We start from the raw sequence: 17,008 nt of genomic DNA on the forward strand, positions 1-17,008 counted from the left end.
ATCCCCAAAGCATAAGCAACAAAAGAAAAAATAAACACATGGGATTATATCAAACTAAAAAGCTTCTGCACAGCAAAGGAAACAATCAACAGAGCAGAAAGACAACCTACAGAATGGAAGAAAATATTCACAAACTACACATCTGAAAAGGGGTTAATAACCAGAATACACAAGGAACACAAACAACTTCACGGTAAAAAACAAATAATCCAATTTAAAAAATGGGGAAAGGAGCTGAATAGACTTTTTTCAAAGGAAGATATACAAATGGCCAACAGGTACATGGAAAAAATGCTCAACTTCACTAGTCGTCAGGGAAACGCAAATCAAAACCACATTGAGATGCTACCTCGCTCCAGTTAGACTGGGAAGGGAAGGGAAGGAGGAAGAAAGGAAGGGAGGGAAGAAAAAAGAAAGAAACAACACAATAATACATTGAACTTTCAAAAGGAGAGAACAAATCTGTGATTACTAGAAGTGAGAAAGGTGGAGGGGGGGTAGGAAGAAATTGGGTAAGAGACACAAAGAATAATTATGATTTGTAATAATGAATATGCTAATAATAATGATTTCATTGTGACATATTGTACACAAATACTGATAGTCAACACTGTACCCCCCAAATATATATAATCAATTATGCTTCAACACAAATAAATTAATTAATTAAAAGTTTTTAATCAGAGAAAAGCCCAGGACCAGATGATTTTCAATGATAAATTCTACCAAATTTTAAAGAAAAACTAATACCGATTCTTTTCAAATTACTCAAAAAAAAAAAAAAAAAAAAGAATTCTTCATTGTAACGAAAGGTCATGCGCCTTTCCAATGACTCCAAGCCACTGGATAAAGAACAGTTTGGTTTAAAGCATGTTGATGGACACAGCAATTTGTTCATAATTACAATCTGGCTTAAAAAAAAATCAAATAAACCCATATCCTGTTTTGTATTTGTATTTATAGCAAATCACTGGGTAGTGCTTTTTTCCAATTTTTTGTGTGTCACTTAACATTTTCGAAAATAAAGCTGTGTAAACTGTGAAACAATAGGTATGGCCTGATTCTATTTCTGTAACATAGTAATGATCTATGCACATTTGCATACAAGGATGTGGAAACTTACATCTGAGGACATTAACAGGAGTTGCTTTTGCATGGGTAGACTTAGAAGGGTCATTGCTTTCATTTATTTCTTTGAATACATGGTAAAGAAAGTCCAAGTGGTATAGATGGATGTCCAGTAAAGAGGAAGCTAGTCTCTTACACTTGTTCACTGGTTTACTCCCCAAAGAGAAAACACTGCTATACAACATGTATTCTTCCTGAAGTATTCTGTCATGAGCAATCGCGTGTGTGTTTATTTTTATATTTACTTGTCTGTACAGTTGCCCTTCATGTTCTTTTTCCATATGTCACTTTTCCAGTTTTTTTATTATAAATTACTCTTTTATAGAATTTTTTTAAAAGTCCGAAAAGTTTGGGGGATGAAAGTTACCATATTCTTCAGGTGTCACATTAATTCTGTCTGCTCCACTTACTTGTGCCAATTTGGCAGTCTTTTTCATGATATTTTAAAATTTGTGAGTTGTTTAAAATGTAATGCTTTAAGCCACAATTTAACACTTTGACACCTTTGTATTTTTACATTGGTGTATTTAAGTTTATATGCCTACTGTGTGAAACCAGTGGCTTCTTATGAAGCATAGTGAATTTCTGTTTTTGTTTTTTACTTTTTGCTATCGTGAACAATACAGAAACAGAAAGAATGGGGTGCCTGAAAATGGACTTGAGGTGAAAAGGTTGGGAAAAAAATTTGAAGAATTCTGGAAAACAACAAAAGTTCTTAGAGGAAAAATGGATTAGGAAACCACTCCTTGGTACATCAAAACTAATGCATGAGACTAGAAAGTGATGATGGAGATTCATTTTTGACCAAATTGTCTTTCATCACATTGCTTTTGACCCAATTGTTGGGTTCCTTTTCCAATAGTTACAGAGCACAGTCATGTAGTCAGAGAGCCCAACCAAAGTTAGAAAGTCTGCTCATCAAAAGACAGCATACATGCTTTTTGTCTTATGTCAAGCGCTTGCTCCTCAATAGGCTGTAGGAGTAACCTGCTACTGTCCATTCCACTCCAAACAACTTTTCTCTCCTAGAGTGACAGTGGAGGGCCTCTGGTTTGCCAGAAAAAGAAGAAAAGCATATGGTACCAGCTGGGCATTGTCAGCTGGGGAGTGGGCTGTGGCCTGAAGGACAAGCCTGGAGTGTACACAAAGGTGTCAAGTTATCTGTTATGGATTAATACGGAGACAAAGCTGGCAGGGAAGCCTTATATGCATGAGCGGGACTCCGGGTACAGTTTGCTTCTTTCAAGCTGCGCCACCTTGTTTCTCTATTTTGTGATCCTTCTATTATCCTGGTGATTAAACACTGTGCTGTCTCAAAAAGCAGAGTATCCTCCTCAGTTTGTGCAATAAGGTCGAGGGTGGGTGGATGTTGTGAGGAGTGGCTCTCAGATGATCGGTTGTGCTGGAACTATTTGGACAGAGTATCTTTCCCTGGGGAGGACCATCCAGGCACCTCCAATACAGAAAGTCCATTCTTTCCTCTCTCACAAACAGGCACCTTTCCTCAGCTACTTTTATTTTCCAAAAGGGGTAAACATTTTCAGCTCCACTCCCTCCCTTCATTTGTAGCTCAGTCCTGAGACCTACAGATTTGGTGTCCGGAAAGATCCCTGTCCTTCACCCTCCTTGGCTTGCACAGCTGCCACCTGGTCCTGAGTCGCAGTAAAGGCTGCTTCACTTTGTGGCTCTCAAAGATGATGAGCAGCAATGCCAAGATTCAGGATCAGGAAGTTCCTGAAGTAGAAATGGCCCAGAAAGGAGGTGAGAAAGAAACACAACACCAACAGGTAGTCAAGGCACCTTTGCTTGCAAGCATCGGAAACTCAACCTGAAGCAGAATAGCACGTGGGGTAGCTCAGAATCAAAGGAAGAGCAGCACAGACCTTAGGAGGCTATTCCAGGAAACAGTGATAAGATAGTTTGGTGGAGGCCGAGAGGACATTTCGGACCATCTGGAGGAGCGTGTGGATTGCCCATCCTTCTCTCAGTCATCCATCAGCGTACTTTTTCCAACCAGGCAAGACGTAATGAGTGGCATTTTTTTCTAAGGCAATTCAGCATATTTTTGAAGAGAAAGGCCAAAAAATGTAGAGTATTTTAAAAATATATGAGTGTGTTTTATGAGTTTGCCTTAAATGGAATTCCTTGATCTGTGAACAAAAAAAAAAAAAAGGAAAAGGAAAATCATTACCTTTTGTGCATATGCATCTTGAGAAGAAAAGAGAGGATGAAAAGTCAGCCCCTCTAGCCTGACCTCCTTTGGCTTTGTCAGAATAGGACAATTGTTCTACCAACGGAATCTAGAAAGTGGAGGGGTGAAGTTTTTTGGTAGGTGAACACAAGAAGAATCAGCATAGAGTTCGTTTTTGCCAAAGCTGTAGAGTTACCACAAAAATGTTGGCAGTCGGAAAGCAGGGAAATATGGCTACAAGTAGATGGGGTAGTGTCCCCAAGAAATGTAGGTTTAGAAAGCATTTCCTCTTCTCAGTGAAAGAAGAGGAAGTGGTAGCTCCCTGGGCTTCAAGTTCAGAAGTTCAGAGGCTGGAAGCTGCTCTGCCTGCATCGCAGGGTATGTTGTTAAGTTTTCAGATTTTTGCCAATATTATAAGGAAGAAATGAGAGCTCAAAGCAGTTATTTTTAAATTGAGGTCTAATTTACACAAAGAAAAATGCCCTAAGCTTAAGTATATAATTTGGTGAGTTTCAGAAAATGCTTATCCCACAGCCCTATCAAGCTATAGACCGTCTCCATCACTCTAGAAAGATCTCCCAAGGCCCTTTCCCACCAATCCCAACCTGTACCCACCATCCGCCCCTTCTACCTAAGCCAACCACCGTTCTGGTTCCTTCCACTCTGTATGCATTTTGCCTGTTCTGGAGTTTATTATTATTACTATTGAAATAACATAGTATATACATTTTGTGCCCATTTTCCTTACCTTGACATAATATTTGGGGGGCACGTCCCTGTTGTTGCATGTATCAGTAGCTAGTATTACATGGTAAGGATGGATCACAATTAATTTATCCGTTCTCATATTGATGGACATCTGGACTGCTTCAAGTTCGGGGTCATTATAAATAAACAACACAACTGTGAAGGTTCTGTACAAGTTGTTTTGTGTATACAGTATTTGTTTTTATTTCCCTTGGGTAAATAGCTAGAAGAGAAATTGCTGAGTCATAGAACAGTTGTATTTTTAACTTAAAGGGAACTGCCAGACAGATTTCCAAACTGGTTATAACATTTTACATTACCCCCTCCCTTAGGAATAGATGAGAGTGTGCTAGTTGCTTCCCATCTTTGTGAACATTTGGCATTGTTGGTCTAGCTTCTCCATTTTATGGGTGTGAAATGGTATAGTTTCATTCTCCTGTCTCTCCTAATGATGTTGAACACATGTTCATGTGCTTACTGGCCTTTCCTATACCTCCCTTTGTGAAACACCTGTTAAAGTCTTTTTCCCATTTTTAATTCAGATGGTTTGTCTTTTTATTATTCAGTTGAGGGAGTTGCTTATATATCGAGTGAGTGAGTCCTTTGCCAGATATATGTATGGTAAATATTTTCAACCAGTCTGTGTCTTATCTATTTATTTTCTTAATGGGGTCATGTAATGAGTGAAAGATTTTAATTTTTATTAAATCCATTTAATCAATTATTTCTTTCCTTGTGAGTATGTGCTGAAGCCTGTCTAAGAAATTTTTGCCTACTCCAATATTGAGATGTTTCACTGGTTTCTTCTGCCAGCTTTATCATTTTAGCTATCACATTCAAGTCTGCGATCCATCTTTAGATAACTTCCGTGTGTGGTGTGATATGGGTTGAGACTCATTTCTTCCGTATACACAGCCAAGTGAGTTGGAAAGACCTTCTGTTTCTCACTGAATTGTTTTAGTGTCCTGGTCTAAATCTGCTGACCATATAAGCATGTTTATATGTTTATGGAGTTGTCTTTTCTTTTGCTGTCCTGGGTAGTCTAGGATTGGATATTTGGTTTGGTTTTTGTTTGGTATCTGACTTGGATGGTTTTGTATCCACTTGAAAGTGGGTACAGGTAATCTGTGGCGGGTAGTAATTTCATTACTGCCTATGGTCGCTTAGAATGAAGTGGCCATTGAAAGCCAGCTTTTGTAGACTAACTGGTGTCTACAAAATAATTGTTATGTTTTCTTCCCTCCTCCCCTTTTTTTTGTGTATTTATTTATTTGTTTTTAGCTCCCACCAATAAGTGAGAACATGTGATATTTCTTTTTCTGTGCCTGGCTTGTTTCACTTCATATAATTCTCTCAAGGTCCATCCATGTTGCTGCAAATGGCAGTATTTCATTCTTTTTTACAGCAGAGTAGTATTCCATTGTGTAGATGTACCACATTTTCCGTATCCACTCATCTGATGATGGACATTTGGGCTGGTTCCAACTCTTAGCTATTGTAAAGAGTGCTGTGATGAACATTGGGGAACAGGTAAACCTTTGACTCGATGATTTCCATTCCTCTGGGTATATTCCCAGCAGTGGGATAGCTGGGTCATATGGGAGATCTATCTGCATTTGGAAGAAAAATAATAATAATAAATAAATAAATTAGGCTACAGAGCCCCACTTACTAAAATATTCAAAAGACCCCAAGTCCTGAAGAATCAATATGTGGTAATGTTGTATATACTCTGTTTACTGAAACTGAGAGATAATAAAGTAGTTTAAGTGAGTAAAAAATAATAATAAAATAAATTGATGTATACTCACACAATTACATATAATAAGTCATATGCTGCAATATGGATGGATTTCAGCAATGTAAGGCTGATTATTTATATATATCAAAACATTACATACAGCATGATACTCATTTTAAAGTATTAAAACATCTAAAATAGACATATATCACTTATAGGAATATACATATATAATTACTATATATGTGTATATATGTATCTACATATTACAGATCTCTAAAGTAATTAAGTGGTATAAAAAGGATATCAAGAGCAAGGGAATCATAAATATGGGACTCAGGATGATGTTTATAATGGGATAGGGATTGAGGATGGTTGTTGGTGATGAAATCATTAGATATCACATTCTAGCTTTTGTTTAGGTAATCGGTTCATGATTGCCTATTGAATTATTAAAAATAAAAAGCACCTAATTTTGTACGAAGCCATGCATGTACCAGTGATAAATGCTATGAACAAAGGATTCTGTGTATCTGAATTCCAATAAAAGACAGTCTCTCTGTATAGTTTAATCAGGGAAATAGTCATGAAAACACACATTTCCCCACTGCCCCCCCGGTGAGTGCTCTAAAGATGCATCATTGCAGGTGCACTGAGAACACAGAGGACACACTGGCTGACTGGGGCTGGTGAGGTCCAGGAGGGATCCACAGAAGGCATGAAGGCTGTGTCGTTTCCCAGGTGGATAAGGGACGTATCCAGGCAATGAATACAATTGAAAGGTATGGAGGCAAAGGAGAAGGGTGCTGTTTTTCCAGATCTGGAAAGAATTAGGGGTTGTATGTGTTTGCTAGGGCTGCCATAATAAAATACCACAGTTGGGGCAGCTTACACAACAGACGTATATTTTCTGTAGGTCAGCCAAGGAGTGACAGGGTTGGTTTCTCCTGAGGCCTCTCCCCTTGGTTTGCAGACGGCCGCCTTCCCTGTGTCCTTGCACGGTCTTTGCAGTGTGTGCATGCACCCTGGGTGTCTCTCTGTGTGCACAACAGGTACCTGTTGCACCCACGTTTTGTGATGACTTTGGAGCAAGCCTGCATGCCTAAAAGAAGCTTCACATGCAGCTTGAGGAGGACAGTGGCTGGGGTCTCAGTTCAACATGGAGTTTTTATTCCTTAGAAAATTAGTTTCTCCTCTGGTTTTGTACCAATCACTTGGTCTGGAGCTCCCTGGGGCACCCACCTGCCTCCCCTGCTTTTTCTTGCTGATGTGTAAAGCTAACGTTGCCTCTTCTGCCACAGGAAAGAAGGGCTGTTTTCCACCTCTGCCTCTGGAAATAGAGAACCTTGTACACCTGCCTCCAGCCAAGTTTAAAACATCAGTATCAGAATGTTCTGCTGATGGTGTCCTCTTAACCTGCCCCAAGCTAACCTAGAAAGCATAACATATTTTGGGTTAATACACTTTCCACCTGAATGCTGGCCTTGGCTCCTGCGTTTTTCCAAGGGAAGCAAAACCATCCGCCAAGGGAGATTCCAATATGCAGGCTAAGATTTCCTTGACTGATATTTTTAAAATCTGTTGCTATTGTGGAATGATCAGAGAGAGAATTTAAGGATAATCCCTCCTTCACAATGTGAAGGTTATAAGCCTGATCCACGATAGAGGTGATATAACAGAGGTAGAGTTCTGGCCCCTGCACTCCCTGTCCACAGCTGAAGCCAAGGAAGGTGCCAGGGCAGGGACCGCTGACCTTGTGTGAATCATTCCCCATGCCCCACCCAAGCGCATGAGCTGCGGAGGACACTTGGTCTTGGGACAACAAACAAGGTAATTACTGGCATAACTGAGCACATGATGTAGAGTGATTGATGCATACAGTGCTGGTGCCTGGTGGCAATTCATCCAGGGGGGTCCTTGCCTCATGGGATGCCTTGTCAACTCAGGGCAGGTAAGGGGTTATCCATCTGTCCTGTTGTTTTGGTTTGTTTTGTTGATATTTTAAAGACATTCTGCAATTTGGATCTATATGTCCACTCTGATCCAAGGGTGCTTGGATTTACATGCTTGTAAATGCACAGATTTTTTTTAAAGCCTTTTTATTATTTTGTTATTGATCCCTAGCTTTATCACATTGCAGTTGGAGAATGCCATATGTATTACAGTCATGCACCACATAACAATGTCTTGATCAATGACAGACCACATATACAATGGTGGCCGGAGCCACAGGCTATACCATATAGCCAAGTTGTGTAGGAGGCAATGCCACATAGGTTTGTCAAGTGCGCTGTATGATGTTCACACAATGACAAAATCTCTAAGGATGCATTTTTCAGAATGTATCCCTGTTGTTAACCAGTGCATGACCATATTTCTAATTTTTTTAATTTGTCAAGGTTTGCATTGTGGCCCAAAATGTGCTGCTTTTCATGAATGTTCAATGTGCACTTGAAAAGAAGGTAAATTTTCTATTATTAGGTGAGAGTTTCTATATACACATGTGGTCTAGCTTACTGACTGTGTTATTTCCTCTTCTATATTCTTACTTATTCATTGTCTGCTTGATTTCTATAGGTCTGAGAGAAGCATCTTAAAATATCAAAAAGTATTAATAATTGTTATATCTTTATTGCATATCGTAGCAGTAAACATTATGAACTCTCCTTTGTTCTTTGAATGACTTCTGCTCCTCATTCAACTATGATGTTTTATATCAACATCATAACAACGATCTCGTATGCATTTGCCTCCTACATCTTTGTTCAATCAGAAAGTTTGTTCCATCTTTTTTAATGTACTTTTAGTAAGGTTATACATAGAAATAGAACCAATAAGAGATAGATATAGACATAGATAGATTTATTATAGGAATTGGCTTACGTGATTATGAGGCCAAGAAGTCCCACAACCTGCCATCTACAGGGTGAAAAATCAGAAAAGCCAGTGGTGCAATTCAGTCCAAGTCCAAAGACCTAAGAAACTGGGGGGCAATAGTGTAAGTCCCTGTCCTAAGGTCCAAGAAACAGGAACACTGATGCTCACAGATGAATGTCCTAGCTCAAACTGGAAACAAATGAACCCTTCCTCCCACTGTTTATTCTATTCAGGCCTTGAACGAGTTGGATGATGTCTGCCCACATTGGTGAGGGTGACCTCACTCAGTCTATAGATTTAAATGCTGATCTCTTCCAGAAACACCCTCATAGACACACCCAGAAATAGTGTTTTACCAGCTATCTGGGCATCCCTAAGCCCAATCAAGTTAGCACATAAAATTAACCATCACAACACTGTTGCTATTTTCTCTGAATTTTTTTGTAATTATATAACATCATTACGTACTATACTGCTTTCCTCACTCCATCAGATAGTATTTGTTCTACTGCAAGTATATTAAATATCCATCATCCTTATCTGTCGCCTCTCAAATCCTTTTGGTTGGCTCAAGTTTGTTTTATTGCAGGTTCCTCAGAAAGGGCTCATGGCAACACAATTTTCTGAGCTCTTACATGTTCATAAAGTTGAATGTGACCTTTATAATTTAGGGTCAATTTGGCTAGATATGAAATACTCCGCACATATTTTCTTTCTTTAAATCTTAAATATAGGATTTTATTTTCTTATGGCCTAAATCATTGCTGTCGAAAAATCTGATGTCATACTAACTATCTTTTTTCTTACGAATGGTATGGTCCTTTTGCCTGGATGTTCAAAGGATTCTTTTTCTTTCTCTTTAAACCAAGTAGTTCCTTTGAAACAGTGGCTATCAAAATGTGGTCCATAAATGCATGGGGTTCCTGAAACTTTCAGTGGATTCATGAGGTAGAAACTATTTTCATAATGATAGATTTGCCCTTTTCACCATGTTGATATTTGCATGAGCAGTCCAAAAGCAACAGTATGCCTGATCATGAATTGAAGCACTGGAAACAAACCGTACCATTAATTATTGAATTCTTCACTACCAAGCACTCACGGTAATAAAAAAAGAAAACATGTAGGTTTTACTTAAGAATTCTTGGATGATGTAGTAAAAATTATTAATTTTATTTCATCTTGACCCTTGAATTTGCACCTTTTTAACTCTATGTGAAGAAAGGGGAAATCCACATAAAGCATTTCTGCTGTGCACAGAAGTATGGTGATTTGCTCAAGGAAAACATACACGGCATTGTTTGAGTTGCTCACTGAACTAGGTACGTTTTTCATGGGACACCTTTTCTCTTGAAAGAACAACTTATAGACAAACTATCATTATTGGGATGTGGATATCTGGTAAGCATTTCTTGAAAATTAATAAAGTGATCTTGTCATTTTGAAAATGATATTATTTACTGCCAAGGATACAATATGAGCTTTCAGGAAAAAAAATCTAAATTTCAGAAAACTTATATCCAATGTGGTGAGCTTGACAGTCTCAGACTTAAAAGTTTTTATGATGTGATGATGTACCAATGAATGTGATTTGTTGATATTGTATGAAAAGCTGTGTGAACATTTGGCAAATCCGCATAGCAGTGAACCAACATTTCCCAAACGACCCATCTGATGCTACAGAGTAATGCATGCATGAAACCTAATGGATATAATGTAACAGTATGGAAAGCTCATTGATTTGACTGCAGATTCCACATGGGAACTGACCTTCAAAAAATTACCACTTCTCAAATTTTGGACCGATATCAAAGAATATCCACAATTAGATGAAAAATCTGTTAAAGTAGTCCTCTCTTTTCCAAATACATATATATGTGTAAAGTCAGATTTTCTTCATATATGTCAACCAAATGACATGTTGCCAAAGATTGAATGCAGAAGCTGTCTTCTATTAAGCAGGTCTATAAAAGAATTTGAAAAAAAATTAAAATATGCCACTGTTCTCAACATTTTTTTGCTTGTTTTGGGAAATACAATTTTTTTAAATAAAATATTTTATTTATGTTAACATTCAATGGATTTATTATTATTTTAAAATCAATTAACAAATACATATTTTTAAATTTTCTCGGTTTTAATTTTCTAATATGATAAATATGGATAGATATAACCCATGTAAACATGTAAACTTTGGGTTCATCAATAATTTTTAAGATTCTATAGGCTTACTGAAATGACAGTGTTTGAGAACTGCTCTACATAAGTATGTCTCAGTGTTGGGCATTTTGGATTGATTTTTCCAGATCAATAGCGTGCTGTTTCAATATACAGGTTAAAGTTTTCCTTTCTTTCAGGACACTTTTCTTTAAATATAATTTTTGGTATTCATTCTTTTTCCATGCTTCAGTTTTTTTCTTCAGAGAAATCTATTAAACATATTTGGATATTTATTATCTATCTTCTGTATCAATCAATTTCTTAGGAAAATTTTTTATCACTTTATTTTTAAGATTTTTTCCTTTTCTATCTTTGTGTTCCCTATTATTTACAGGATAATCCTTGGAGAAATTTCACTAGCATGTTACTTCTAATTTAGTCTTCATTACTTTAGTGACTTTTTATTTTTAAATAATTTCTGATCACTGTCAGATCTTTTCGGTTTTTTCTTTTGCGATATTACCTAATTTCTAATTCTGATTTGGGCTGTTCTTTAATAGCTTCTTTCATTTTAAAAATTGTATCTGATGTCATTTTTATGTATTAGGTTATGGTTTCCATACATTTTGCATTCTATTTTCTAACATAACATTATTATTTTATGTATTAAGTTATAGTTTCCATGTATTTTGTAGTCATATTTTCTAATGTCAATAGATCTATCAGTCTATTTTTTTCATTTTTCTTATAATAAATATGAGTGTGAGTTAAACTTAACATACTCCTGTTGCTCGTGTTTTAACAACACGATGTAGTAAGGAGCTTCTTAAATTGCTCCCAGTGATCCTTTTCTACCAGTATTCACCAGCTCGTGTAATCCTCTTCCCTTCAGAACCTTGCTTCTAATCAACAGGATACTCAGCACTGAGGGGATGACACTTTTCAGTGATTAGATTACAAAAAAAAAATCTGGCTTCCATCTTGCTAGCAGACTCTCTCCCTTGCTGGCTTTTATTAAATGAAGTTTCCATGTTGAGGAGACCCACATGGCAAAAAACTGAGGGCAGCCTCCAGCCAACATCCATCTAAGAATTCACTCCATCATTCTAATAGCCCTTGAGAAATGGAAATTTTGCCAACAATCACAGATCCTTCTCCCAGTCGAGGCTTCAGATGAGATCACATCCCCAGGTGAAACTTAGGTTACAGCCTGTGAAGAAACCCTGAAGCAAAGACCCCAGCTGTGGCATGCCTGGATATCTAACCTATGCAAATGATAAAGTAATATGTGCGTATTGTTTTTATATGCTGCTAAACTTGTGGTAATGTGTTATATAACAATAAATAACTAATACAGATGGGTTTCCCTATTTTATTTGGATAAGGATAGCTTTTGTAATTTCACAACTCTGGCTCTTTAAAATTGTTACCAAAAAGTGTTGAATACAATATTCTATTTAACTTCTCCTTAAGAAACATTTAATGATTAATTCAACATTTCAAATGCTAAGTATTGCAAATGGATAGTGGAATCAAGCTCCAATGTTTATTTCATTAGATAAAAGCACTGGGAGAACTATGTGGAATTCATTTGTAAATGTAATTACACTAAATAGTGGAGAGCCTGTACTTCCATCCCCACCAAGCAATGACAAGTCACCCTCTCTGACTGAGGTGTCAACAGAGGCCCACTGAGGAACAGAGACATCCACTCCTTCCTGGCAGTAACAAGGTGGTAACCCACTCTCCCTCTCCCCGCCCATTACCACCAGTGCAGTGTCAGAGGAGGGCTGCTAAAACAGAAGACTTACAGATTCTTATAGCATAATACTCAAAATGTCCATGATACAAGAACAACAACAAAAAATCAGTGGTCATATCAAAACCCAGAAAAACATCAACTTGAAGGAGAGAAGACAATCAACAGATGCCAACACCAATATGACACAGGTGTTGGAATTATCTGAAAAGATTTTAAAGCAGCCATGATAGAAATGCCTCAACAAGCAATTACAAACATACTTGAAACAAATGAGAAAATAGACAATCTCAGAAAAGAAATAATTCTCAGAAAAAAAAGAATATATAAAGAAAAACCAAATGAAAGTTTTAGAACAAAAAAATACAACAACCGAAACTAAAAACTTAATGATGGGTTCAAAAGCAGAATGAAGAAGACAGAGGAAAGAATCAGTGAACTTGATGACAAAACAATAGAAACTGTTCAATCTGAACAGCAGAGAGAAAATGGACTTTAAAAAACATGAACTAAGGGCCGAGCCCGTGGCGCACTTGGTAGAGTGCTGCGCTGGGAGCGCAGCGACGCTCCCGCCACGGGTTCGGATCCTATATAGGACTGACCAGTGCACTCACTGGCTGAGTGCCGGTCACAAAAAAACGACAAAAAAAAAAAAAAAAAAAACATGAACTAAGACTCAGGAACCTGTGGGACTATACAAAAGATCTAACATTCATGTCATGAGAGTTCCAAAAGGAAAGGACAAAGAGGGGAGGGCTGAAAAAGCATTTGAAGAAATAATGATTGAAAGTGTCCCAACTTAGGCAAAATACATAATTTACAAATTCAAGGAAATGAGCAAACCCCAAACAGAATAAACTCAAAGAAATCCATGCCAAGACACATAATAGATCTTCTGAAAACTAAATTCAAAGAAAAAAGTCTTGAGAGGGGCAATAGAAGAAGAATGCATTATCTATAGGGGGAAAAAGATCCAAACATCGTGAATTTCTTATAACTGTGAAAGCCAGAAGAAAGTGGTACAAGTGCTGAAATAAAAGAACTGTCAGTGCAGTCCTGTATATCCAGTAAAAATATCCCTCAGGAATGAAAGGGAAATCAAGTCATGTTCAGATGAAGGAAAACTAAAAGAATTTGTTGCCAGCAGACCTACCTAAAAAGAATGGCTAAAGGAAACAAAAAGGAAATGATTTTTTTTTTTAAAAGGAATCTGATAACATCAGGAAAGAAGAAAGAACAATAAAAAGAGTAAAAATAAGTAAATACAATAGACATTTCTCCTCCTTTGTTGCTAAATTATGCTTGATGGTTAAAGAACAAGTTTGAATATTGTCTGAAGTTTTGAATGTATGTAGAGGAAATATTCTGAATAATCACATCATAAATGGAAAAGATAAAAGATCTTAAGGGAAAGTAAGGTTTCCATACTTCAGTTGAACTGGTAAAATGTCAATACCGATAGGCTGTGATGAATTAACATATGTATAATACAATACCAAGAGAAACCATCTTTTAAAATGCTAAAAAACACTATAGATATTTATAAAATATTCCAGTAGCCCACAAAAGACAAAAAAAAGAGGTAAAAATGAGAGAATGAACAGAAAACAAAACAAAAAAATGAAATGAAATTCCCAGATAAACAAATTTGAATAATTTGTTACTAGCAATCCCGCCTAAGAAATATTAAAGGATATTTTTCATATTGAAAAAGATGCAGAAAGAAAAGAACACCATAAATAAAAAATAATAAATATATGAGTTACTATAAAGGACTCTATAAATATACTTTTTCTTGTGTGTCACCTTCTTTAAAATACATAGGATTATATAAAGCAATAAGTATAACATGGTGTGTTTATAACATATCTCTGACAATCTAGTACAGTACAATGATCATAGTACAAAGAGTGGAGGAATGGAGCCATACTGTAGCAATATTCCAGGATTCCATATTTTACCAGAACTAAGTCAGTAGTATTAGGATGAAATAGACTGTAGTTTTAAGATATGTACTATAATTCCTAGAGCCACCTCTAAGAAAATAACTTCAAATTATATAGCTAAAGTAAAATCAACAGATGATTTTAAATGGTACACTAAAAATATTTATTTAACACAAAAGAAAGCAGTAAAGGAGAAATAAAGGAACAAAAAGAAAACATAGACACAAATGGCAAAATGGCAACTGTAATCCAACCATATCAATAATTCTATTAAATGTTAATTTTCTACACAACCCAATCAAAAGGCAGAGATTTTTAGACCAGATAAAAAAGTATAATCTAACTATATGCTATCTACAAGAGACACACCTTATATTCACAGACAAAAATAGGTTAAAAGTAAAGGAATTGGAAAAGATAAACTATGTGAATTGTAACCGTAAAAGAGCCGCAATGGCTCTACTAATATCAGACAAAATAGATTTTTAGATGAGAACTGTTACTAGAGACATAGAGGGATATTTTATAATAATAGAAGGGTCAATATATCAGGAAGATATGTAAATTATATGCAAATTTTAAAAGTATATGCACCTAATAACAGAGTCTCAAAATACACGAAGGAAGAATTGACAAAATTGAAAGGAGAAATAGTGATACAATAATAATTGGAGATTTAAATACCTCAGTCTCAGTAATAGAGAGCAACAGGACAGAAAATCAGCAAGGGTATACAAAAATTGAACAACACTGTTAACCAACTCAATCTAATTGTCATATATTAAACATGCCAACCAATGACTACAGAATACACATTTTTTAAATATGCTTGGCCATAAAACAAGTCTCAATAAATTTAAAAGGATGGAAATAAAACAAAATGGTTGCTTTGACCAAAATGGAATTACATTAGAAATTGACAGCAGACAAAAATCTGAGAAATCCCCAGAGATCTATGAATTAAGCAACATACTTCTAAATAACTCCTGGGCTGAAGAAGAAATCACAAGATGAATTTTAAAATATTTTGCAATGAATGAAAATGAAAATCAGGCATGTCAAAATTTATGGGATGCAGCTAAAGCAGCATGTAAAAGAAAATTGATAGCTTCAAGTATTAGCATCAGAAAAGAACAAGGGTTTCAATAAATAATTAAATCTTTCACCTTATGAAACTTGAGAGAGAAAAAAATTAAGCCCAAAGAAACAAAAGAAAAGAATTAAGAAAGATAAGAACATAAACCAATGAAATAAAAAACAGAAAAACAATAGAAAAAAACCAATGAAGTGAAAACTATTCTCCAAAAAGATCAACAAAATTGACAACTTTCTCTTCAGTTTGCCCAAGATTAAAAGAGAAAGAAGACACAAGTTACCCAGATCAGGAATGAAAAATAGGATCATCATGAGAAATATTCCAATAACTATAATAATTTAAAGGAAATATTATGAACAACATTATGCAACAAACTAGACCACTTAGATAAAATGGAAAAATTCCTAGAAGACAAAAATTAACAAAATGGACTGAAGAAGAAATAGGAAATATGGAGAGATCTATAAAAAGTAATTGTTATAGATAGTAATTATATATAGTAATTACAGAATATATAATTATATGTAATATGTATAATAATATATAATATAATAATATAATTTTGTATATAATTATATATAATAATAGTAATTACAGTGTTTTATGTATAGTAATTACAGAAATTGAATTAGTAAGCAAATATCTTCCCACAAAGAAAAGCCCCAGATGCCTTCACTGGAGAAGTCTTTTTACTTTTTATTTTATTTTATTTAAGCCTACAGCACCCATTATTCCCAGGCAGTCTCCCTTGCAAACACTAGCCAGATTGGATCCTGCTTAGCTTCCGAGATCAGATGGGCACACATATCAAGGTGATATGGCTGCAGACTGGTAAATTATTTAAAGAAGAAATCATATCAACCTTTCACACACTCTTTAAGGAAAATAAAGGAGAAAGGAACATTTCCTAACTTATTTTATGAAACAGTACTATCCCGATGCCAAAGTCTGATAAAGAATCACAAACAAAATAAAATGAAACAAAACCAATAAATGCATAAATGCAAATTACTTAATAAAGTGTTAGCAAACCAAATCCATTATGGTAATGTGTGATTTATCCCATGAATGCAAGGTTGGCTTAAAATCCAAAAATCAATTAATTTAACTTACCTTGTTAATAGGTTAAAGAATAAAAAACTGCATGTTCATCTCAATAAATGTAGAAAAAGCACTTGAAAATATTCATCTCCATTCATGATTAAAAACTCTCAACAAACTAGGAATTGAAGGGAAATTCTTCAATCTCATAAAAAGTATCTATGAAAAACCCCATAGCCAATCTCACACTTAAATACGAATACTTTCTATTTAGGGGAAAAGGCAGAGATAGCTGCTGTCATGACCACTTCTATACAAGATA

General features: G+C 35.8%; 1 protein-coding gene across 1 annotated transcript in view; it reads left to right on the top strand.

The window, feature by feature from the left end:
* Nucleotides 1-7,569, top strand: part of LOC134370680 (serine protease 52-like) — a 30,852-nt gene extending 23,283 nt beyond the window's left edge. The window contains exons 7-9 of the mRNA XM_063087703.1: nucleotides 2,158-2,420; nucleotides 2,768-2,889; nucleotides 7,523-7,569. Coding sequence (XP_062943773.1) covers nucleotides 2,158-2,420; nucleotides 2,768-2,889; nucleotides 7,523-7,569 — 432 coding nt within the window. The remainder of the gene's footprint in view (nucleotides 1-2,157; nucleotides 2,421-2,767; nucleotides 2,890-7,522) is intronic.
* Nucleotides 7,570-17,008: the final 9,439 nt, after the last annotated feature.

This window comes from Cynocephalus volans, chromosome 2 (assembly GCF_027409185.1).
Source record: "Cynocephalus volans isolate mCynVol1 chromosome 2, mCynVol1.pri, whole genome shotgun sequence".
NCBI classification, from domain to species: domain Eukaryota; kingdom Metazoa; phylum Chordata; class Mammalia; order Dermoptera; family Cynocephalidae; genus Cynocephalus; species Cynocephalus volans.